The sequence below is a fragment of the Ipomoea triloba genome, chromosome 15 (assembly GCF_003576645.1).
Source record: "Ipomoea triloba cultivar NCNSP0323 chromosome 15, ASM357664v1".
Taxonomy (NCBI): Eukaryota; Viridiplantae; Streptophyta; class Magnoliopsida; order Solanales; family Convolvulaceae; genus Ipomoea; species Ipomoea triloba.
The window spans coordinates 7,343,203-7,367,672 of record NC_044930.1 but is presented as its reverse complement, the minus strand read 5'-3'; the positions used below and the strand labels follow the sequence as shown (position 1 = coordinate 7,367,672).

The window sequence follows — 24,470 nt, the reverse complement described above, 5'->3', positions numbered from 1 at the left end:
GTACTACCTAATACTGGGAGTCCCTATTACATTATAAATAATAAGCTCTAATCATGCGAATATTACAAATACTAAGTCCAATCCTTATCGAACTCTTCGGTAGCTTTGCGTTGGGTCTCTTTCTTGGGCTTTCTTGATCCAGTTACTCTCTTCGGCCGGTCCATGTGGCCCATGCCTAGTATATTGTCCATCAATGCCGAAACATGAAAATTTTAAAAATGATGTATACCTGCATGAACTAAATTTATTATTTAATAATAGAGAAAACTTATCTCATATTTTTGTGTAATCAACATTACAACAAACCCAACATTCACTTGAAATCTTCAATGTGAAAAGCTTATTTTGTTATAATTGAATTTTTTTAACAAATTACCAAATTGTCCTCTAATAATTTGACAAATCAAAATAAATTTTTAATTTTAACAAAATTTATAAGTAATGAATTGAAACAGCCGCTTTCAACACAATTAAAGAGAAAAAATTATATAAATCAAACAATAATTTATAAACCAAATCTACAATTTAAACATAATTAATGGACTAACATAGTAATTTTCCCTTTTATTTTATACAATCACATATCACACTTATTCTATTTTCATTTATGGTATGTAAGTCATCCAAATCCGGGTGTCATACTTTTTGTTTGGATGAATAAAGGGCGGAAAGAAAGAAAAGAAAGAAAGGGTTGATGGGAATGGGTAAATCAAAGTATAACAGAAGAGAAGAGACATATGATGCCATTAATGGAGCGTCAATGTCACTTCATGCCCTCAACTAACAATCCATCCATCTTTTTCATATACGGATTGATCTCACGCTGGAATTCAAGTATTCCCCGTCCACTCAATCTCTTCTTATTTCTCATTCACTTGCCCAACCACAAACAAATTAATCAAAAGTTTTTAACTTTATTTTCAAAAAAAAAAAAAGTTTTTAACTTTAAAAAGTAAAATAAATGGAAACAATAATATATTCACGAATAAATTTTATATATATATATATATATATATATATATATATATATATATATATACTCCGTAATTTTTTGTTGATGGCCAAAGATTTTGATTCGTTTATTTTAGAAGGAAAAATAACACTTTTTCGCTGAATTATACATTTATGCTCTTGTATTTTTTTTCTTAAATTTTTCATATATGCATATTAACTCTCTCGATTATTTTAAAAGTGACGATTTTTTCTCTTTATATAAAAATAAATATTTTTACCTTTAAAAAAGAAAAAAATATGTATTTCATTTATTTTTCTTCTCCAACAAATAATTATTGATTATATATGTTGGAATCAAAATAAATGCAACAACAAAAAGAAGAAGAAGAAGAAAACACCATTTGTAAATGTTATAATTATAATTTTAAGCTAATGCTAATAAAGACGTACTTATTTTGATTATGTTACTACTTACTAGCATTAGCTTAAAATAATAATTATAATATTTGTATATGGTGTATGCTTTTTCACATTTATTCTAATTTTAAATTTAAGCATATAATTTAGAGAGAAAAAATATCTTTTTTTTCAGAAAAAAATTGAATTATAATTTTTTTAATTGTTTTACAGTAAATAATAATATTGGAAGAAAATATATTCTTAAAGAATACACCTAGAATTTTTTGGAAGAATATAATTTGTGGGTGGGGAGCTCCATGCATATATAATGTGTTGGAGACAAAGTTGTGCTGCTTTATTGTCCCTATTTTACGAGGACAGCCCCCCTCTAAATCTGCCTCATTTTCTCATCTCAACTCTCAAGAATCTAACAAAGACTGAAAGCGAGAGAAAGGGGGAAAAAAGTAAGAGGGCAAATTAAAGAAAAATTCTTAACATATTTTTATTCTAAAATTGTCCCTTTTTTTTTCTTTTTTTTTAAAGAGTTTTGCATGATTAGTCATTGTAATTTTTAATTGTTTATTTTTTATTAATATTATATTTTTGTTATTTATTAAAAGAATTGTACCATTCTTGTCCTAGATACTTGAAGGAAAAAGTTATAAGCGAAATTTATTTTAACTAATGCACATGCTTCCGAAAATGAACAAATAAGGAATATATAAATTTATTTTAGATGGATTGATCAATTAAGTTGTATTTGAAATATTTTTTATTATTTATTTAATTTAACATTTTCTGTATGCCAGTGAACTAAAAATGTAGCATCGTGACAAAATTACAGATTATATTTATAAAAGTGCGTAATTTATGACTAAGATATAACTTTGACAATTCAAAAACCAATGATGATATAATTTTCTTAATTTTCATTGAAATATACCGGTCCCGTTTGGTAATATAATTAATTAGTTTATTAGTTAATTTTGTCTTATTTAACCATTATTAGGTGTTTGACTTGGTTAAATAGTCAATATAAGTGTTTGATTAATTCAAAAAATTGTTCAAAACAACTTTTTTGAAAAACTTTTTAAGAAAATCATTTGTATGTAATCACCTATCAACTAACACCTAATTTACTAAACATATTTCTACAGTCAATTAATACTATCAAATAGTCAAACTCATTAATGCAATAAGCTATTTACCCAACGCCATCGTAACACAGGATGCGGTTAAGATTGCATGTGTTAAAAATCTTTTGATCTGCGTGCTAACTGGAGTTTTCCGGCAACGTGATGCCATTATGGTAAAAGTAATTTTTCATCCCGATTTACTAGAGTTTTATTTTTTTTTTTAATTTTTTAAATTCTTTTTGTTTAAAAATATAGGAAGATAAAACATTTATATAACGTTACTTTTTGTAACACAACCCAATTAATATCATTAAAATATTTTCTATCTAAGTATTAAGAAAAATTGCCAAGGACCTTGTGGTCTAGTGGCTGGGAGTTGGTTCGACTCTCAGTGGAGGCAACTGTTGACACAAATCTTTGTATTTCAATAGGTTGAGAAAGGTAGCTATGAACAGAGACTACATTGTCAAAAAAAGAAGTATTAGGAAAAATTATATTTTTGTCCATAAATTATACGATAATTGTGAAATTTATTTTTAATTGTTGGTCATGCTCAATTTTTGTCCCTAAGTTATCATTAGCGTCATTTTTTATCCTTTTACTAACAAAATATTATGGACCAAATTCGCAATTTTAGTATAACTTAGATACGAAAAGTGAGCACAAAAAGTTAATAAAAGGACAAAAATGCAACTCAATGATAACTTAAGAGCGAAACGTGATTGAGCACGATTACCACTTAGAGACGAATTCAACAATTATCCTATAACTTAGGGACCAAAAATGCGATTATCTCTAATATAATTAGGGAAATTAAGATTAATTAAGCACTAAGTGATGCACAAATTGTAAAATGATAAATGTGTTGGAAATGCTTCTTTCTTTCATTTATGAGAAAATTTACCGTCGTTATTTGAATGTGTACTTTGAGTTAAACTTAAAAAAAAATTATGGGTTCGGCGTGACCTTAACAGCGCCAATTTTCTCTATTTCTCGTCTCTGTGTTCGTGAGTTTCCTCGTTTTCATCCCATTATGGTAAGAATTTCGATCGTTGTCTTCTTACTTATTACCTTATGCTCTTTCTTGTCTCTTGTACTCGGCTTGGATTTGAGTCTGATTTTGGTCAAACTAAAATCAATGCTCCTTTTGAGATTGTTCCGCGTACTCTTTTATCGGCTTCTTGGTTTGGAGGTTCCTATTTTCGTTCTGGTTTTTCTTGTTGGTTCGATAGTAGATTCCAGCTTGCATATGCAGGATCCCGCAGGCGGTCAACCTGCTGCCAATCCTGCAGCGGAGAAACCCTCACGGTGGACCAGTAGATTTTGGGATAAATTGACTTCTTGTTTGAACCCCCAAACCCAAGATGGCGAGGATTCTATTTCACCCACGGAACCAACAATTTCCAACTAGATAGAAGACGTTGATCTTCCCCAGGAGTCCCCCTCTGATACTATAAACGATCTTATAAACAAGTGCGCAAGGAGATAAACCAGTTTAACTTGCTCATAATTTACTAACTCAAATCAATAAAATTAATAAACAATACATTTATCACTAAGAGTCAAACATGAAATCTTTTACTTACTAACCCAACTGACCGACTAACTTGGTTGGAGATTGTTCCAGCAAAAATACCTCTTTCTAATTTTGTTGATGGTGAATACAAGTTAAAATAATCTACAAGTTTTGATGTGTTTTATGAAATAACACTTATCTCATGATTTTGGGTACTAGGATGCTTTATCTATATATGTCACAATGTATCATTTAATTATAATCAATTATGAAATGACTTATGTTTAGAGAGACGAAATGTACAATCTGATTTGACACTTACTCCTCTTCTTATATATATATATAATATCACAATCATTTTGTGCTAAAACAAAACTTGTTTAATTTACTTGTCTTATGAACAAGATTATTCTATTTTTTGAAAACAAGATTATTCTATTAAATTTTTGATTAAATTGTTGAAACCAAATTGTCTAATAAGTTTGAACTCAAGTTGAATCGTGAGATTTGGATCTTTATATTATAACCCACGACTAAAACTTTTAAAACTTGCATAATTAATCCACGAATATCATTTTTTAATGCAAATGGTCATTCTGATGAAATTTTTGTCAAATTTTCATCGAAAATTACTTCTCCTTTATAGCAGGGGTATAATGATCTTTTCCTTTTGTGTAGATTTCACCAAAATAACCAATTACACTAAGAAATTGATACTTGTGAACCAATTGTGCAAGTTTTGAAAGTTGTAGATCAACATTGTTAGTGCCACAATACTCGTGGGATTAAAAATGTGAAAAACTCTAAAGCGAAAATATAGTGGTAAAAGAAAAAGACTATTATACCTATGCTATAAAAGAAAAATAATTTTTTCAGTGAAAAATTGACTGAGAAATGATCATTTACACTAAAAAATTGATACTTGTGAAGCAATTATATAAAATTTGAAAGTTGTGAATCAATATATATATATATTTTTTGTGAATCAATATTTTTAATGTCATAATATTCGTGAATCATGAGAACAAAAGTGCTAAAAACTCCAACAAATTTATTCATTGAATTCATTCATAGTACAAGCAAAAGCAAGCACATAGATATTAGGAATAAAAAAAATGATGATTGAAATAGACCAAGTACCGATGTCCCGACAGCATCCACGTGGTCTGACAAGGTGTCCATGCTCACGCTCCCTGTTTTTGACTGCACGTGACTGCCACCTCTAGACTCGATCAGCTCTCTCTATACCCTTCTCGGCGATCCTCTATCTATCTATCTGCAATTCTGCATGCCCGGCACCTCAGCTAATCCCATGCCGCCACTAAAAGCTGCTCATATATACACACACAAAATGTCAAAATTCTTCATCCACAAGCTAAGCCCCCTCCCCAGTCCTCTTTAATTTGGGTATATGCTCTTTCCATTAATCCATTCAACTCACATTCCACGTGTCTAACTTATACTATCACCTGCATGCCACTTCCATCTTCATTTATGCTCCACATACATATACTAAATTTACGGTTGTACAAGGTTGAATTTCGCACCTGTATGTCTGCTTATAGTGTGTATTATATTGTTATTATCAATATTCATATATAAATTCTATTATGCTTATATAGTTGTATAACGTATAACTCAAACCTGATATATATGATATGTCCAGTAATTGTGCCCACCACTGTTAACTTCAGTGTTGATAATATTAAATAACGGTACCAAATGTACTTACATGATTGTATAGGTATATATATAATTCAACACCGAGTAGAGATAATGGTGATTTAGAAGAAAATGTAGCCAGCCTCAATTGCAACATGCCTTTAATAGCGAAGACACAATTTTATTTCTTTATACTTGTATAATGACTTATGCTATATATGTTCGATGGTAGAATGCTATACTTAACTCTCCATGCATGTATCTGCTCAACAAGATTAAAATTTTAAAAAAAATATATTGTTATTAGAACTTTACCAACATGTGTTGGTCTCGGGCACAAGTAGAAAGAGGTTGGATAGACTATTAGAAGAAGCATTTGAATTGTTAAAAATATTAAAGTATTTGCAACGAAAGTCTTGTACTTGTCAAGTTGTTTTTGAGCATTTTGCAAAGATATGAAATAGTGCATGTGTGTTTGAGTTTGTTCAAGCAGTAAAATAAATAAGTAAAGGGAGAGAGAAATTGAGAGAGTATTTTTATAGTGGTTTGCGAACTCCTTACTCCACTTTTTTCCTTAACAAAATGAAGATTCACTAAATACTAATACAAATGAAAAGTAGTCTTTCACACTATTTGCAAATCAAGCCAACTAGGTTATTTCTTGTTCTCCTTATTGATAGTCCCTATAATACTAGATGCATGTTTTTCACTTTCTTATTTTCAACTCCAATGGTCATCCAGCAAGCCACGTTGAATGAGGATCACTAACCTTCTATTTGAAAGAAAGGTTTTTGCCTAAAGAGACGTTAGGATAAAATCTAGATGATTCTTTTATGTTTAGAGTTGCTTAGAATGCTTGAGTACTCGTGTATATGAACTTTACGTACGAGGGGTGAACTTCACCTGGTTTATGGTGAACCCGAGTGTATAATGTCGTCCTCAAAGGATTGAGGATTCTGGCAAGTACTATGCAATAACTAGTTAGCAACTAGGCACTAGCCTTAAGAAATTAACAAGAAGTTAAGTAATAACAAACAAAATAGAACGAACAAACCTATAAACAAGATACTAAAGTTAGGGAGAAAATTTTACTAGATGTAATAAAACCTATAGGATTAGCAGAGAATACATAACCGAGGAATTGAGGGGATCCACATCAGAATTCTAGTCTAATATAACTACTCCCGTGATCATCTAAACAAGAATTAGGACTATGAATTAACCCATTCTCATGGCGTATCAATTCTAAGTCCTTCAAGCACACAATGCAACAAAAACGTGAATTTCCCCTATTTTCATAAAAAGAAATTGAGTTTATGCAAAAGAGTTGTTTGGAATTTTGACCCAACTCTATCTCATTGTGGCCAAGAATCCTCAAAAAACATGCTAATTAATTTGGTCATTAATCAAACATTAACAATAATCTAGCATAATTCTTTCATAATATCAAAGAACCCTAGGTTATGCATTTCTACCCTTTATGTAATAATCACAAATAAAACATCTAAATAGATAATACAACCCTAACCGAATCCCTAAACTAACTACTAATGATTCATAAACATAAATAACGCAAAAGCATAAGAATATGTAAATAACATAATGGAATTATAGATTAAGAAAATATAACATATATCTATTGAAATGGAAGATAAAGTCTTGAAATCTAAGTGTAGATCCTTCAATACAAGCTTCAAATATGTTTAGGAACCTAAATCTAAGCCTCATCTAACCTAAAAGTATGAAAGCAAATGAAAGAAATGAACTAAGATTCGTCTAAGGGTTGGAACATATTAGAAATGGGTGAAAACGAGCTTAAATAGTGAACAAATAGTAGCTACACGGGTTGAGAAACGAGCATGTAGGTGTTCATGCTAAATATAGAAAGAAAATCAATTTGGAGAGCAGTGGTGCACGGGCGTGTAGTCTCCCGTGCATTCTAACAAAACATCTTCCTTACTATTTTTGACCATTTTAACATCAAAATTAGAGTTGATGGTCCGCATGAAAGTTGCAGTCCTTTTAGTTGGTTTTTCAGTGACGCCTGAATCACTTGATTTAGACATTTCTACGGTAAGATATGATCGAAATACTAAGCAATAGAAATGTGCGAAAATTATAATATCTTGATCTTTTGCTCCACTTTACCTTTGTTTGCCCAAATGATCAAAACAATTGAAAACACCGCTCTTTGGCTCTCCAAGAGGCAAAATTATAACAAATGGCAAACAAAATAAACTTAAATACAAAGTAGAAATATGAACAATTAGACACTTATCAATAGTATACATCAAAATGAACATTCGATATACTAAAAAATGAATATACAAATATACCGTCACAATCAAGCCAAATGGATTTCCTTCTAGCATCAATCAATGTAAATTCCATTGGAGTGATTATAATACATTCTTTCATAAAATTCACTTCCAAATTAGTCGTTTAGCACTACTTGATTGGTTTTTTTTTTTTTTTTTCTTTTAAATATTATCTAGTGAATTCATCATTTTTAACTTTTTATACAATCAACTAATTCACAAACAACCATAAAATAAATATAAAGAGTTTTAATTTGTTATTGTATCAACTATCAAGAAATGAAAATTAAAACGTAAATTCTAGAAAGAAAATAACATTATTATTTTTTCATTTCATCATAATTTCTCTCAGTAAAATAAATATGCTATTCCCTAGACTTTAGCAAGTGCGCACTCCTTATTAGTGGCTGCAAGCTTTCCCATATATCAAATGTTATTCTCTTATTATTGCTATCGTGTTATTACTCTCCATCATATATATATATATATATATATATATATATATATATATATATATATTTTACGTCCTTAATTTTACTACAATGCCTCTTTAATTTTTAAATAAAAAAAAACATAAAGTAAGAGTATTTTAATCATATAATTAAATACACCAACACACATTTTTTATTTAATAAGGTTGACATGGTGACATGAAAGTTACAAAAATAATATTGTAGAAATATGGTATTGGTCTACCAATAAGTGAATAAATGAAAATTGATGCATAAATGTACATGTTCATATATAGTATATTATTGCAAGTTAATTTCATTTTCTTTTATACATAAAATAAAATATTGAGCTAATCGATTCAGCATTCACATAAAGTTGACTATATATATGTTTATACTACTTTTGACCAATGTTAAATGAGTTGAGTGATATGGTGATGATCTGACTTCTAAGGACTGCCAATAGTTTCTCCACAATTATAAAGTGGAAAATGTTTTCTATTGACAATATTAAAGCCTCCTTTCTTAGACCTTAGGAAGCTTATTATTCCCTTGTAACTAAATTGTGGTGTCAGATAAAAAATTACCATTATGCTAAAAGTTATAACTAATAACAAATGTGTAAATATTTTTTTCTTATAATTGTATAATAGTTAACACCACATTCTGATGGCAGGATATTGTACTCAACCCTCAAAGCCTTTGTCTGACATGTGGCTATTGTTAAAGCAAGAATTAAGTAATATACAACTAATTAACATCAATATATACATCTTATTGCTTATCATCCTTTATTAAATTATACTCCTCCATCCCAAATTATAGACTTGATTTATATAGTAAAATTAACTTAACTCAAGTTGGTAAGTATATAATATATTAAGGGTGTGTTTGGTTCGCACAGGGAAATTGGAGTTGGAATGGGTATCAAATATTTGGTAATAGTAATGAGTTTTGGTGAAAGTATTTTTCATGTTTGGTAGTAGGGTGGAATGTAAATGATTATTAATAGTTAGAAAAAGCGGCTGAGGAGGAAGGGAATGAAACCCTTATTTTATTATGCAATGAGTTTTGTAATTAAGGGTTAATCAAAACTCATAGCAGTGTTCTAAACACCTGTCAACCAAACAATAACAATGACTTTGATACTCATTCCTGATAGCTAAACTTATAACCAAACACACCCTAAATATAAATGTACAGTTCAATTATCAATTTATACTTTTAATTGAGATAGAATATATCTTTCAAGATTAAGATTGAGTTTGAACATCACATGACAAAATTGAATTACATGTGTAGTCCAACTATTAGTTTAGATTTATAGTAGAGATAGAGACATAATTAGAAAATTCGTGTATACCGTTTAACATTTGTAACCAGCCTAAAAAGGATAATTATATTATAAGGGATAAGTTGGGGATTAACGGAAATAAAAGACAAGTCTGCTAAGTTGTAAAGATAGGGATTATATTCCATATGCTTCCTTCATTCACCAATCACCGATACTACTTGTGTTTTCGGCAACTCTCAGATGCTGTCAAAAATACTTTACAAATTTGCTTTATATTTTTTAAATTAATTATTCGTCTCATTGCAAAACAACTTGTACTCAGATAAAACCTCAGTGACTCTCCTTGAAAGAAAGTCATAGGATCAAACACTGACAAATAAGATATTAAATTTTAAGACTGCAATAAATAAAAAAAATATAGAATAAATATTACTTTATAAAAATCTCTCGTACATAATACCTAAGATGAGTAATTAAGGTTTTTGTTGAATACATTTCCAAAAAAAAAAAAAGGTTTTTGTTGAATATTATATTAATCACGGGGCCCGGCAAAGAATGATCCTTTTGTTGATTGGTTTTGTGTTTTCTGTAGAAAGCCGAGTTGGGAAGCATTACGGGATAAAGATTTGACATTCCAGAAATTTAATGTCTTGTGAAAATTCTACTACCCAATACTAAAATGTGATTAGTATAAATAAAATACTATAATGATATTTTTATAAAATGTAAAAGTAAAATCATTATTTTATTGATAAAAGTATAATTGTTATTATTATTTTTATGGTAGTGGACATTCAAATTACTCATTATAGATTCTTTTTGTTTTCATAATTTTATTTTTTTAAAGTCACATCAATTAAAAAAAAATAAGAGTGAAAAAACAACATTACTTTGATAGAAATTTTACAAAATAAGTTAAATATGTTTTTTTAATTTGGATGGGAGATATAGTAGGTTTTCATTTCCGACTTTCTTTTTAACTATTTCGACTTTCTCTTTAATCACTGTCTCAATTATTTATTCATATGATAAAATTTCTTTTTCTCTAACACCTTCTCCTGCTTTTTCTCTTAGCTACCATTTCTTACTTTCTCTTGTCTGAACTTATGTTTATAATTTTTTATAATTATACTTTAAAAATGAATTTTTAAAATGAGAGACATGAAGCAATCCACCTTAGGATAAGTATAAATATTATTATTATTTTTAAAAATTCCTCAGGAGGAGAGAGAGGTTTCGGATTGTTGGAGGTAGCTAATAATTAATTCATTAGTACCAGTGCTTGGTTACTATACGTGCTTAAATCATGCTCACCAACTTCGTCTATTCTTCCCTTTCTTCAAATTTCTCTCCCCTCTCTCTCTCTCTCTCTCTTTCTCTCTTTCTCCTTAGACTACCGGGTCAACAGTAACGGTGGATCTGTGGATGTTTATATATGGTTGTTCGATGGATCTATGATGATATCAATCATTTATTAAGGTTGTTGTTGTATCTCTCATGGAGGTTTAGAAACCCATCCAGTTTTAATTTGTTGTTTCTTCATCTTCTTCCTTAAATTTGTTGATTACTTTGGGATGAAGCTGAGAGATTGATCGTCTTCAGATAATCAGATCGATCCATCTAGAAAGTGCTGAACTGAGAGGTTATTTAGTCGGCCGGCGAGATAATTAATCCTCAGATCATCGTATATATAGTGGTAAGTTGAGTAAGAAGCTAAGCTGGCTAACAACAACAAGTGGTGGGAGAGAATAGATGCCGGGATGGGCGGCGGCGGCGGCGGAGATGGAGGCGGAGGAGGGGGGTTTAATCACCATCATCATCAGGCTCCTCCTCCTCCTGGTTTCGTTCACCAGCTCTTTAGTACGCCTGAGCTTCAGTTGCACCACCAATCTAATTTCTCTCAGCATCAACCCTCCGGCGGGGGCGGCGCCGCCGCCTTACCTACGACGCCTACCTCGGATTCATCCGACCAGAAGGAACAGAAATCGGATAATGATGCGGCGGCTACTAGCTCGGGAGGAGGAGGGGGAGGTGGGTCGACGTCGAGCCGTCGACCTAGAGGTCGGCCGCCCGGGTCGAAGAACAAGCCGAAGCCGCCTATTATTGTGACGAGAGACAGCCCTAACGCCCTGCGGTCTCACGTGCTGGAGGTCTCGGCCGGGGCCGACATCGTGGACAGCGTGACCAGCTACGCGCGGCGGAGGGGGAGGGGGGTCTGCGTGCTCAGCGGGAGCGGCACCGTCACTAACGTCACCCTGCGTCAGCCGTCCTCGCCCGCCGGGACAGTTGTCACGCTCCACGGCCGCTTCGAGATCCTCTCGCTCTCCGGAACCGTCCTCCCGCCTCCCGCCCCGCCCGGGGCGGGCGGCCTGTCGATATTTTTGTCAGGGGGACAGGGGCAGGTCGTGGGCGGGAGCGTGGTGGGGCCCCTTATGGCTTCCGGCCCGGTAGTGCTCATGGCTGCCACGTTCGCCAATGCGGTTTTCGAGCGCCTCCCTCTGGAGGAGGAAGCGGAGGGAGGCGCGGGCAATGCAACCGCCGCCGCAGCTGGGCAGGTCCAGTCGTCCACCGCCGCGTCCCAAACATCCGGCGTGACTGGAGGCGGCGAAGGCGGAGGAGGAACGTCATTCGGAAACACACAACAGCCACAGCCGCCGCCGCCAACCAATTACCCGTTTTCAGCAGAAGTGTTCGGATGGGCTGGAAACACCGCCGCCGCCGCCGCAAGACCACCTCAATTTTAACGAGAGATCGATGGAGATGAGGTTGGATACATTAATCTTGCACTTGTTTATTGATCTTATGCTCCATCATATTAAAATTTGAACACAGGATCTATTATATGGAGCAACCTTAAATCTGCATACCAGTCATTCCATCCTCAGAGTGCTCAAAATTCAGCCAGAGAATTAGTCATCCAGGGTAGATACTTTTGTTACACCCAAAAAAAAATTGTTTTTGTTGCATAAATTAACTAAGATGTGAAGTGCTTGTATCGGATATATACATTTTCTCAACTCAAGTAAGTGCTTTCTTAGCTACTCGATCACATCATCGGCGGTGAAGCCAGGTAGAGGTAGCATTACGCCACCGGAGAATTTTATTTCCATCAAATATTATATATATTCAATCCATCCACCAAACTAATTAAGATCAAAATTAAATAATAATAATAATATTTGCAAATGTATTACATTCCTTGTGAATCATGGGATATGTTCCTTTTATATGACTTAGAAGGTAAGTCAGTTAGGTTTAATCTGCAAATTTCAACATTTCATGTACATATATATATCTATCAGTAATGTTTGCAAATTTCAATCTTTTAAGGTTCTATGGTCTCTTTATGTTTCTTCTCCATCATTACAAGCTATATATGAAGCACTTGAAATGGTAAATTTATGCATCACTCATTCTTCTTAATTGCATGTGTTAAAATGAACAACTTTTGATCCACCATCCAATGCAAACCCATTATGTATATGTACAAGGAAAGGATTTTTTGCTAGGGCTTCAAATAGAAGTTTGCAAGTAGAGAAAATACTATATATATAATCAGGATGATATGAGGTATCTTGTTTTTTAATAATATAATGTCGTGTATATGCGTGTACGTGTTTGTTTGTGCGCGTGATTTAACTCAACATCTAATTATTGTTGAAGTTTACATTTCAACTAATATAATGTATTGAAATGAGATAATATATATTTTGTGGAAAGGGCATTATCATTTTATGGTTTGGCCTACACTTTTTTTTGCAAGTAGTGATGTTTCTTGGCTTTGTAATATATTTTTTTAATGGATTTCTTGTTTGTAATTTTAATAGTAATAGCTAGAAAATACTATAGTAACTCACTATGCACACTGCAGTTTAAGTCTTAGCTTGTATGTTAAATTTGTATTCATTTTTTTTTCCTTAGAAGTGAAGTTTTAGCTAATGTAAATAGTAGTTAAATTAGGGTTTGGAGCTAGTTAATTACAATTTGATTTGATTTTTTTCCCTAAGAATTATTTTTTAATTGAAATTAAAAGAGATTTAATAATTGGAAAGTGAACTCAACAGTTTGGAATAATATAGGTAAGCGAACTTCTAATGTATCTGATACATTGTGTGATTATTAGTTTCATCACAGTGAGAAAACTGGAGGCCAATGTAAAATATAACTCAAAATAGTTGAGTCATAAATTTTTCTTTTGTGTTTATTGCTAATGTACGCATTGACATTAATAATGTATGCAAACATTGGTATATAAGTATGTAAAATGGGGTAAATTGAATGCGTCAAAATATTGAGTATGTGAACATTGCATACGATGAGTAGTTATTGACAACCTAAGTTGGTTTATGTTCTTGTGGTCCTTTGCCAGCTAAAATCGATCATAAGGCGAATTTCACTTAGAGCGCACTTTTAGACCACGACTAAGCTAATGGTTTTCTCTTAAATCAAAATATTTCAACATTGAATTTTATATATATATATATATATATATATATATATATATATATATATATAATAGACTTAAAGAATTGTATCCCAAGTGTTTAATGAGATTAAATGATTAATGAATAACAAAGGAATAAGTAATGACAATTTATGAATTAACAAAAAAATTGACCAGATTGTGCCACTCGCAATTTACCTCGTAGTGGCTCTAGGGCAGAGTCCTATGGGCTTAGGATTAGTCTAGCGAAGCTGTAATCACCTAAGTTTTTTTTTTTTTTTGAAAAGAAAATATATTTCCAAAAATGCTTTTATATTCAAAGCTTATTTAATGAATTAAATGAGCGTTAAGTGTTTTGAAAATCGATAGTCACCAACTAAAGGTGTACACGAGATATACCCTGCCACTTTGAGATCCTAGTCGGTATAGGGTCACAAGATCATATCAGAAGGTAAACCAACATATATAATTGACCGATTTACACCAAGTCACCAAGAAAACCAATAAGTTACTTCCACTGATATATTCAGACTTAATAAGTTTTCATAAATGCCAAACTAACATTCTGATCAATTTGATAAAATTGTCCCTAATAAGTTGAAATATTAAAAAGGCTGTGCCTGCTTCTTCTCTAGTCACTCCAGCGAATTGTAAGAATATATAATGTGTGTTTTATTTGCAACGGGGAAACCCTACAACCTAACCTAACCTAGTTACTGTCAACTTCATAGTACTCCTACTACCTAAAATTCTCAGAATAAAGGACGAGGACGACACCCACACACACTACACCTCACTTCACTTTCCGCCAACCCACAAAACACTTCAATTCATTAGTTCAAAACTCAGCTCCAACTAAAGTCACAATGAAACATAAAAGAATTTCTTCCTGCATCTGCAATCACTCTTAACTTATTTTTATATCTATTTCTTCAATTCCTTTCTTAAAGATAATAAAAACATATATATATTCCAATTTGACATTCTTTAATTTAAAAATTGATTATACAAAGTCGCTAAACTCAAACTAAATAAAACGCAATATTTTAGAGGTCGGTACTGACTATATAATATATAAAATATAAATGCCTAGTTTAATCATAACCTTAGATTTTTAGTTGAGACAAACGTATTATTAAATTTGATATTAGAGTCATATTGTACTATGTTCATGTGTTGTGTATGACTTATCAAAGAGTAATAGGTTCGTACATGTAATGTGAAACACATATATATTTCTATTGTAGGCATTATAGAAAACTTTTTAATATTTATATGTGATGAAAAATATGAAAGAATCTGTTAAAGAGTATACACTTCTGTTACATGTGTTTACTTTATCAGGATTATACAATTGTACAATATTACTGAGCACAAAATACAATACAATATTTTAATATATATGTATTGTAAAATAATGAGGAGTTTGTTAGAGAGTATATATTTCCGTTACGCATTATTAATTTAGTGAGTTAGTGGAAGGAAAAAGAAAGAAAAAAGGTGGATGATATTACTATTTACTAGCTATAGATATAATAGAGAATAAGGAATATAATTTGGAGAAGTGCAGTAGAAGATATGTGTAATTAAGGAGAGATTAAGGTTGTGTTTGGTTAATGTGTTTACACATCAGGAAGAAGAATCAAAATCATAATAACTTTTCAAAATACAATTATGAGATTTTTTGTTACTCCTTTAATTAAAAATTAGATCTCCTAATTAAAAATGGGTATCATTCCATCTTATTGGTAATATGATTTTTAAGTTTGAATGGTTGCTTTTGAATTTTTGTTTTGATCAATTACCTTAATTATACAAAGTCTGCAAAAGCTATGAAGGATGTGGGTTTGTCTGCAATTTAGGTGTCTTAATTAAATTAAATTAAAGAGCAAATTATAGAAGCAAAAAAAAACTGAAACTTGAAACTGGGAATTCCATTTTCCAAGAACCTTACTTTATCATATTTTGCTCAACCGACAAATAAAAGACATCTATTGCATGCTCCTTCCCCAGAAAGAAGACTTGACTCAACCAAAATTAAATTAAAGCAACAAATTAAAACCCAAAGTTTACTTCAATTCCTGCATGCACTGCACTCACTTTCTTTCACTTCTGATCTTGCTGTCTTCTTTAATTCCCTTTCATTTGTCTATTTAATACTGTAATAACTCAACTATCATTGCCCCAAATACTGCCAACTAAACCAGTAATTAAACTAAACACCTGCAGACAATAACTCAACTATAGTTCATGACTAAATCTCTTTGAAGATCAGTAAATGTAATGTCAAACTTGAGGCAAACAAGTTTATATCATTATTAATTGGTGAAGATATTGGACCAACAAGTCTAAAAAGACAAGTTTAAGAACTAGGTCGGACCTCGGATCCTAGGTGAGGTCAGGTTAGCGGGCGAGCTCGGTATTGGCATCACATATCGCTAATATAAATTCAAATTTGTTATATTACACATACTTCAATCTTTTTTTCCTCCAATAAATTAAAGCAAAGATTTGTGACTAGATCAATATTCTCTGCAAGTACCATTACCATTTCCAGATGAAATTCATTTCCTAGTTGAGTGAAATATATATACCCATTGATGACAAATTATATCATGGAACTAGGGTCTATCTAGCAGTAAATATTTATTTTTAATGTATTATAGGTTCATTATATTTTAATACAAGTTCATTTTTAATACATTGCATATCATTTTAGTATATTAAAAATTAACATGTATGATATATCTGGGGTCCATCTTGCAAGATTGAATTTTGATCCAGGATATATACAAATTACCCATTGATGGGAGTTATATACTCAGGCCCATTGAGTATAATAAGGTGACCCCAAGAAAGCTCGGCCAAGGCCCAACATCAACTTTGCTAAAACACCTGAATGACAATCGTTATACCCTACACCACGTACGTAAACGACGTCGTTTCGATGTTAGTGGACGCGGACGCGAATGACTACAGGAAATTCATTATCTATAATACACATAATCATTATCTAGAATACACAGAACGTTTGCCTAGAATACACAGAATGTTTTTTCAAAAAAAAAATACACAAAATGTTTGCCCATAATACACACAAAATACACATATGTTAGTGGACGCGGACGCGAATGACTCCAGTGAATTCATTATCTATAATACACATAATAATTATCTAGAATACACAGAAGGTTTGCCTAGAATACACAGAATGTTTGCCCAGAATACACAGAATATTGACACAAAATACACATAACTAATCCTCCTAACATTCGAATGCACAAACAAATCACAACCTATGTTAATAACATGAATATACAGAATATTGACACAAAATACACAGAACGCATCCTCCTAAACATTCGAATGCACAAACACATCACAACATGTGTTACTAACATAAATACAGAACGGTTGCCTGGAATACACAGAATATTGACACAAAATACACAGAACTAATCCTCCTAACATTCAAATGCACAAACAAATCACAACCTATGTTAATAACATGAATATACAGAATATTGACACAAAATACACAGAACTCATCCTCCTAAACATTCGAATGCACAAACACATCACAACATGTGTTACTAACATGAATACAGAATGGTTGCCTGGAATACACAGAATATTAACATAAATACAGAAATCGGCCGAAACGAAAAACGTAATTTCCAAAAAAACGGGCGGTTAGTTTACAATGCTCAAAACGACGTCGTTTACGTACGTGGTGCACATTGCTATTCTCTTCAAAAAGTCTATTTAACAGAACGATTAAAATTGCAACGACTAAGAAATCATCAATTTACTATTCAACAAAAAGAACAGCAGCAGCTAGAGGGAGTAGAGGCCTTGAAAAAAAAAAAGCAGCGGAAAACCAAAAGTTTTTCTTATGAAAAAGAAACCTCTATTCAAGAAATGTAGGATGTTAAGGTTATGTTGGATTACTAACAACAATAATTAGACAATACATATATATATATATATATATATATATATATATATATATATATCCTCGGAGCAATAAGAGTTGCACCAGCCACTTGCGGGTGATTTAGTAGGGATTATATCGACTACGCCCACGTCCACTGTCACTGCTATGGCCACCACCACCACCACGCCCACTGTTGTTTCCACGCCTTCCTCCACCCGAAAACTGTCCACCGCCACCATGACCGCCTTGAGGAGCTGTTGGTAGTGTGGGCATGACTCCTGGCTGTTGCCTGTCATTATATTGTAATGTTATTTCTCAAAATTTCTTAGACATGCATAGAACCATTCAGATATAGCACCATCAGAACATGTTCAAAATTTGCAAATTACATCATATCCCTATCCTATAAAGATTTAAATGGAGGAAAAAAAAGAAGCATTGAACTCTGTTTTATATGTTTACCTTTCCTTTACCCAAGAAAACTCCAAATCCAACTTGAAACTTTGAAAGAAAGAACAGAATAGAAGAACTCGAAGAGACATCAGGGAATGTGATAAATTTGTCATATTAGATCTGATGAGTTAAATTTTATTTGTTGTTTATTACTGTCTTTAAAATGTAAAGTTCATCAAATCATCAGTGTCATGAAAGCCTGATCATTCATGCAAAAGCTACTACATATTTTTCTCTTCTAAACCTGCATTTATTAGGTCTATCTTAGAAGAAGTATGCTTACAAGACATATCCGATCCTTCCATCAGGTAAAAGCAATGGCATCATTGCCATACCGGCTGGTGTAGCTCCCCTTCCATAAGCTAGTGGCTGCAAAGTACACAAGCACCAAAATTAATAAACAGGTCACATCAAAAGTTTATAGTAGGAACAGCACATCATAATATTTTCACTGTTTCAATGGGCAACTTTTAACTTCAACTAACTTCTCAATAAAATGATCACCAAAAATATTTGGGCAGGTTATGTATCTGGAAAGAAAGCTTCCTTGTGTCCAGCTCTCATATATATTGAATTATTAATTTCATGTGCGGGGGAGTTACAACCATGTAATAATAAGCAAGATTTCTTACATGGCCAATTCCTGCAGCTACACCAGAATATGGTGCTCCAACCATGCCATATCCAAGACGAGGTGGATAGATCGGAAATGTGGTTCCTTTCTGTAAATTTGATCCACCAGAAGGTTTTTTATCTGCCTGTGGCTTTGCAAGTGAGCAATCCAGAACTTTACCTATCAGTGCAATTGGGCATCAGGCCAAGCATGATTGAACTTGAGAATTATGGTATCAAAATATTAAAATCCAAAAGGCTGAAATGAAAACTAAAGTACCATCTATCTCATATCTCTCTGTATTTTTCAAAGCCTTCATTGCACTTGACCTTTCAGCAAAGTGAACAAAACCATATCTGCTGTTTTCCTGTCCTGGTTTAGCAGGAGGTAGAACGACTTTGGTAATCTTTCCATGACGTTCAAATAACTCTTTCAGCTGATCCTGAGTAACACTTTTGGGCAAGTTCTTTACATATACTGCTTTAACCTGTAGGATAGCAAATCCTTTGTCAACCACTTTGACCATGCATGAGTATGTTTCTCCTTGCAAATAACAAGTCTAATTCAGATCAAACCAGGAGGCCACTTTTAACACGGCAAATGAATAAAAGTACCAGATTACTTTACAAATCACACAAATGAATGAGGCTGTATAACTCGAGATTTTCTTCAACATATCAAATGAATGAAGCTGCATAAATACAGCAAATTCACACCTATGAATTCAACAGACCTAAAATCCGGTAGGCACTTAAGTCAGCATGAAAACTCAGAGGACAATGAGGGAGCTCTTCCCAAGGCAACTAGAACATCCACAATAAATAGACAATGAAAGTAAAAGCTTGACCAATTATGAAATTATATTGAATGGTCACAGCATCCAATATAGTTTGCAACTCCAGTGGATATTTCAAATAAGAAAAAAGGTAACTCATATAGGCAACCTGAGAAGAAGTAGAAGAATCTGCATTCCTTGGGTCAGCCCAGCTAACAGTTGGAGAACTATCATCAAGTTTAAAATTTGGATTTGACATCTTTTGTCTTGAATACTCAGCACACGCATTATTGTAGTACTCAATGAATGCAAATCCACGGTTTCGGCTCGAATTCTGTTGATCCTGCATGAGAGAAGAATTTAACTTGATGAAAACTGGTTTACCTCAAATAGAAGAAAAAGTTAGAATGCCTTAATACAATAATAGAGGGAAACAACAAGATAAGAGAGCATACAGACCTTCAACAATTCTACTTTAATAACGCCAGGCCCAACCTTGTTTACCACCTTCTTCATCTCTTCCTCCCCCCAGTTTCTAGGAACATTACCAATGAATAATCGATGCTTTGCTTGAGCAGGAGAACACTTTACCTTTCTTCCCTGATAAAAGAGTAGAGTTTTTAAAATGTAAGACATGAGAACCATAGCTTAGTGGGGAAAGACTCCGGATTTCAGTTTACAGTATCAGAAAATCAACATAAAATACACATACAGCACAACTGAGAACATCATCTTTGGAAATTTTATGAAAAATGATGGAATAGTAAAGAGTGAAGACTAAGTAAGCAGAAAGCTATATTGTGCACACCTTTAGTTCAGTATTATTAAGCTCCTTAATGGCGGTAGAAGCTAGTTCCTTTGTTCTGAAAGTGACAAAAGCATACCCCTTGTTCTGATTTGTTTCTTTTCCCTTCATCATTCTCAACTGTGTTTCATTCACATCAACAATGTAAGTTTGGCAAGAAAACATAGCACATGTAATAGATGGGAAAAGGATTACCTCTGTAATTTTTCCTATTGACTCACAAAATTGCCTCACATCACCTTCTGAAACATCCTGAGTAATACCACCTATATACACCTCTGATCCATGAGGAGGCAGCGCAAGAAGCTCAGCACGTCTTTTCTGCTCATCATCTTCCTCTTCAGGATCAACTTCCGGTCCCTCATCATCAGAGCCCTTTTCTTCACCATCACTTCCCTCTTCCTCTTCTTCCACCTCCTCCTCTACCTCTTCTTCTACTTCCTCTTCCAATTCCACTTCTTCTTCTACTTCTTCATATTCAATGTCTTCCTCTTCTTCATTGTCTCCATCAAGCTCAACCTGCTCTTCAGTCTCAACAGGCTTCTCAGGTTCACTCAATTTAGAAGCTGTGGCACTAGTTCTTTTCATCGGCATCTTAAAAATCTAGTAAGACAAGATGGCGCTGCAACTCTGATGGAAGCACTGAAGCAAGAAGCATTTGCAAAAGAAAGAAGAAAGTTGTGGAAAGGTGGAAACCAAAATAAAGGACAAGAGGATTTCCAGTGTAAGAATCTCAATTGACTTTGATCCATGAGATAAGGCCCAAGAAGATTCATGTGATCAATCAAAGTAAAAGGCTGGCCAACTACAGTGGCAATACAAACAAAGGCAGGCAAGAGAGAATGTTGAATGATTACAAGAGGATGGTCTTGTCCAACAAGTTTGAAAAAAAAAATTGAAGCAATGAATTTCAAGAAATGTAGGGATTGCTGTAACGATGGTCTAAATGACAATTAGACCAATGCATTCACACAAAAAAAAAAATACAAAACAAAAAAAAAGGAGAGAAAACAGAAATTAATGAGTGATGGAGACACAGGAGATGAAATTTGAAGGAGGTAATAATTAAGCACACATGAAAATATTATAGATTATCCACAGAAGTGAGTAGATAGCAAGTTGGGCTTGGTCATCAAGAAACTACCCTACAGCCCTAGTGCCCTACCCATTATAATTAAATCCAGTTTGAAAAAAATGACCTTCCTGCAGTAAATTAATGCACATTCTGTGAATGTACTGATTAAAGAGCCACCCTAAAGCATTTTACAAAACCATTTTTCATATTAGACATTTTCTAGCCCTAGATAAGTAATGGAACTTTGACAGCAAGAAGCAGGTGAGCAAATGCTTTCATAAACAAAAGATATGAATATATTACCACTGAGTTTAAAATCAATAAGATAAAGTACAGAAGGTAAAATTAATCTAAGCAAATGAAACAATAGTTTCAAGAATGAAGCACATAAGCAGCAAAATGCAGCCATCACTTGTTTTCTGCAGTACTCTTAATTTATAATGAACTCACAGGTGCAAGATACACACACATAGTTGTGTCCTCAAGAATTCCCAATTTTATAATCCCAATTTATTTCCAATATCTGCAAAATCCCAGACTGGAATGAGCTGAAGAATGCAGCATGTTCTCCAAGTTAGTAATCACAACCATGTGAGAGAAGACATAAGAAGTAGTAGACACAAAACCAGGAATATGTCAATTTGACTCTGATATGCCATAAGCATCTACATCACTAAACTACCGTTATCATTTTATGCTGCAAAAATATTTAATAACAGATGTCCATTACTTTCTCAGTTTCTCCTGCAAGTTAAGCAAAATTTCTAATCTACAATCCACAATACTTGACAATTACTCAGTGCTTATCACTCTATTACAAGAATTTCTGTTATCTTTAGTTTTATTTGTCCAATATATATATATATATATATATATATATATATATAAAACTGAATCTCTTTGTCCTCAGTAGTCAGTCCTCCATGGTGTTAACTAAACCTACTGGAATTAGTATTCTTCATAAGAAAACCCAAGTATGACTCATTTCATATTACAATAATTTCTGTCACCTTTCTTTTTGTTTTTCCAAAGAAAATTATTCTAAAGTTGAGTCTCTTTGTCCTCAGTCCTCGCCAGAATTCACTAAACCCACAGGAATTAGTATTCTTTAAAAGTAAACACAACTACCCAAGTATGACTCGTTTCATCACTACGAACAAGTTAAGCTTTGAAAAAAAAAAAAGAGCTCTTGGAAAAACGACCAGAACTACTGTCTGAGCTCCAATCCATCAATAATGCTAAACAAACTTGCAAACCTACTACCCACAGAGAAACACAAACAAATTCACAAAATGATTTATATATGCAATATTCTTCCAATATGAGCTTTTACTTTTGCTAGTTTTACTTCTTTTTTTTTTTAAATCCTGCACATTTAATAAATAAAAAAGAAAAGTTTCAGGCTTTATTTCGAATTTACAAATACACCAAAAACTCATTCAGGTCCTTCATTATTCGCCAAAACGAAGTATTCACAAATGATAATAAATACATACACCGAATTCCATAGTAATAGGCAACGTTAAAAATTCTCCGAGAAATCGAAAATTTATATAACAAGGATGAACGAAATGCGAATTACTTTAAGTTAAATGAATTAGAAGTGGATATTAGTGAACGAGAATTACCGGTGAGTGAACTGATGATCACCTTGTGACCTTGTCCCTGGAATGGTGGTAATTAGGGTTTCTGATGATGATTTGGGGAATTTTTAGTGGTGAAAGTGCATTATGACGAATTGCTCCCAACATTCCCCGTCCGGATTTGTTGTTTTGCCAATAGCTTGAAGGTTATTTTCGTCATACAAAATTTCTCTACTCAAACTTGAGGAGTTGAGGTTCGGTCTATTTCTTCTGTTTTCAATTTTAAAGGGAATAATATAATGGAAATATAATATTTATGTTGAAAAATGTAATACTAATCGGTAATTATGAATAAATTATTTGTTATTTATAAGAAATAATATAATACTTTTGAGACAAAATGTAATTTTTTAAATCAAAATTAAGGTTGAATAGTTATTTATGAGAAAAAAATGTAATATTAATTACGAATAAATTGTTTAATTGTTATTTATTAGAAAAAATGTAATACTTTTGATTAAAAAAAACTAATATTTTCAAATAAAAATGCAATATAAAGAGTCGAATATTTGTTTATAATGAAAATTGTAATACTTATTTGAAAAATGTAATACTTATTTAAAATATGTAATACTTATTCAAATTCTAACGGGGGATAAAGATTCGTGAAGCAATCTCATAACAGAATTTGCCAACAAATAATAACCTGGGCTATAAAATTAAAATTTGGCAAATATTATAAGAGAAGATTTTTATCGTTAATGTTAAAAGTAAACGTAATAAACTAGTGCCAAAAACAGATTAAGAAATCAGAAGGGGAAGAGATCAGATTTGGGAGATAGAAGAGAAATAGAGAAGTGAAATTTGCAGAGAAAGAGAAGGAGAAACAACTTTGGAGATATTAATAAAAGAGTGAAACGTGGGTCTTAAAATCCGTTGTAGTCTAGTCGGTTAGGATACTCGGCTCTCACCCGAGAGACCCGGGTTCGATTCCCGGCAACGGAAAGTTGAGCTTTTTTTTTTTTTTTTTTTTTTTTTTTTTTTTTTTTTTTTT

The 24,470-nt window shown here is 32.7% G+C and overlaps 2 protein-coding genes and 1 non-coding gene across 6 annotated transcripts; 2 read left to right on the top strand and 1 right to left on the bottom strand.

Moving 5' to 3' along the window:
* The first annotated feature begins 11,054 nt into the window (after nt 1–11,054).
* On the top strand, nt 11,055–12,917 carry LOC116006117 (AT-hook motif nuclear-localized protein 27-like). The gene has a single exon (XM_031246395.1). The coding sequence runs from the start codon at nt 11,492–11,494 to the stop codon at nt 12,473–12,475; it is 984 nt and encodes a 327-aa protein (XP_031102255.1). The 5' UTR covers nt 11,055–11,491; the 3' UTR covers nt 12,476–12,917.
* Nucleotides 12,918–18,050: 5,133 nt separating this feature from the next.
* LOC116006937 (heterogeneous nuclear ribonucleoprotein Q-like) lies at nt 18,051–23,576 on the bottom strand. Of its 4 annotated transcripts, XM_031247467.1 has the most exons (10): nt 23,462–23,512; nt 22,284–22,356; nt 20,954–21,400; nt 20,762–20,878; nt 20,413–20,553; nt 20,123–20,296; nt 19,458–19,665; nt 19,198–19,358; nt 18,849–18,934; nt 18,051–18,401 (listed from the first exon to the last, which is right to left on the bottom strand). In XM_031247467.1, exons 3-10 carry the CDS (start codon nt 21,350–21,352, stop codon nt 18,233–18,235), a joined length of 1,455 nt encoding a protein of 484 aa, XP_031103327.1. In that variant the 5' UTR covers nt 21,353–21,400; nt 22,284–22,356; nt 23,462–23,512; the 3' UTR covers nt 18,051–18,232. The 4 variants fall into 4 exon arrangements, with proteins under 4 accessions (XP_031103327.1, XP_031103325.1, XP_031103324.1 ...); XM_031247465.1 differs by lacking the exon at nt 22,284–22,356 and having other exon boundaries at nt 20,954–21,700; nt 23,462–23,576; XM_031247464.1 differs by lacking the exon at nt 22,284–22,356 and having other exon boundaries at nt 23,462–23,576.
* A 772-nt stretch (nt 23,577–24,348) lies between these two features.
* TRNAE-CUC lies at nt 24,349–24,421 on the top strand. Its single transcript has one exon. It is a non-coding gene; the product is annotated as a tRNA-Glu (tRNA).
* Nucleotides 24,422–24,470: the final 49 nt, after the last annotated feature.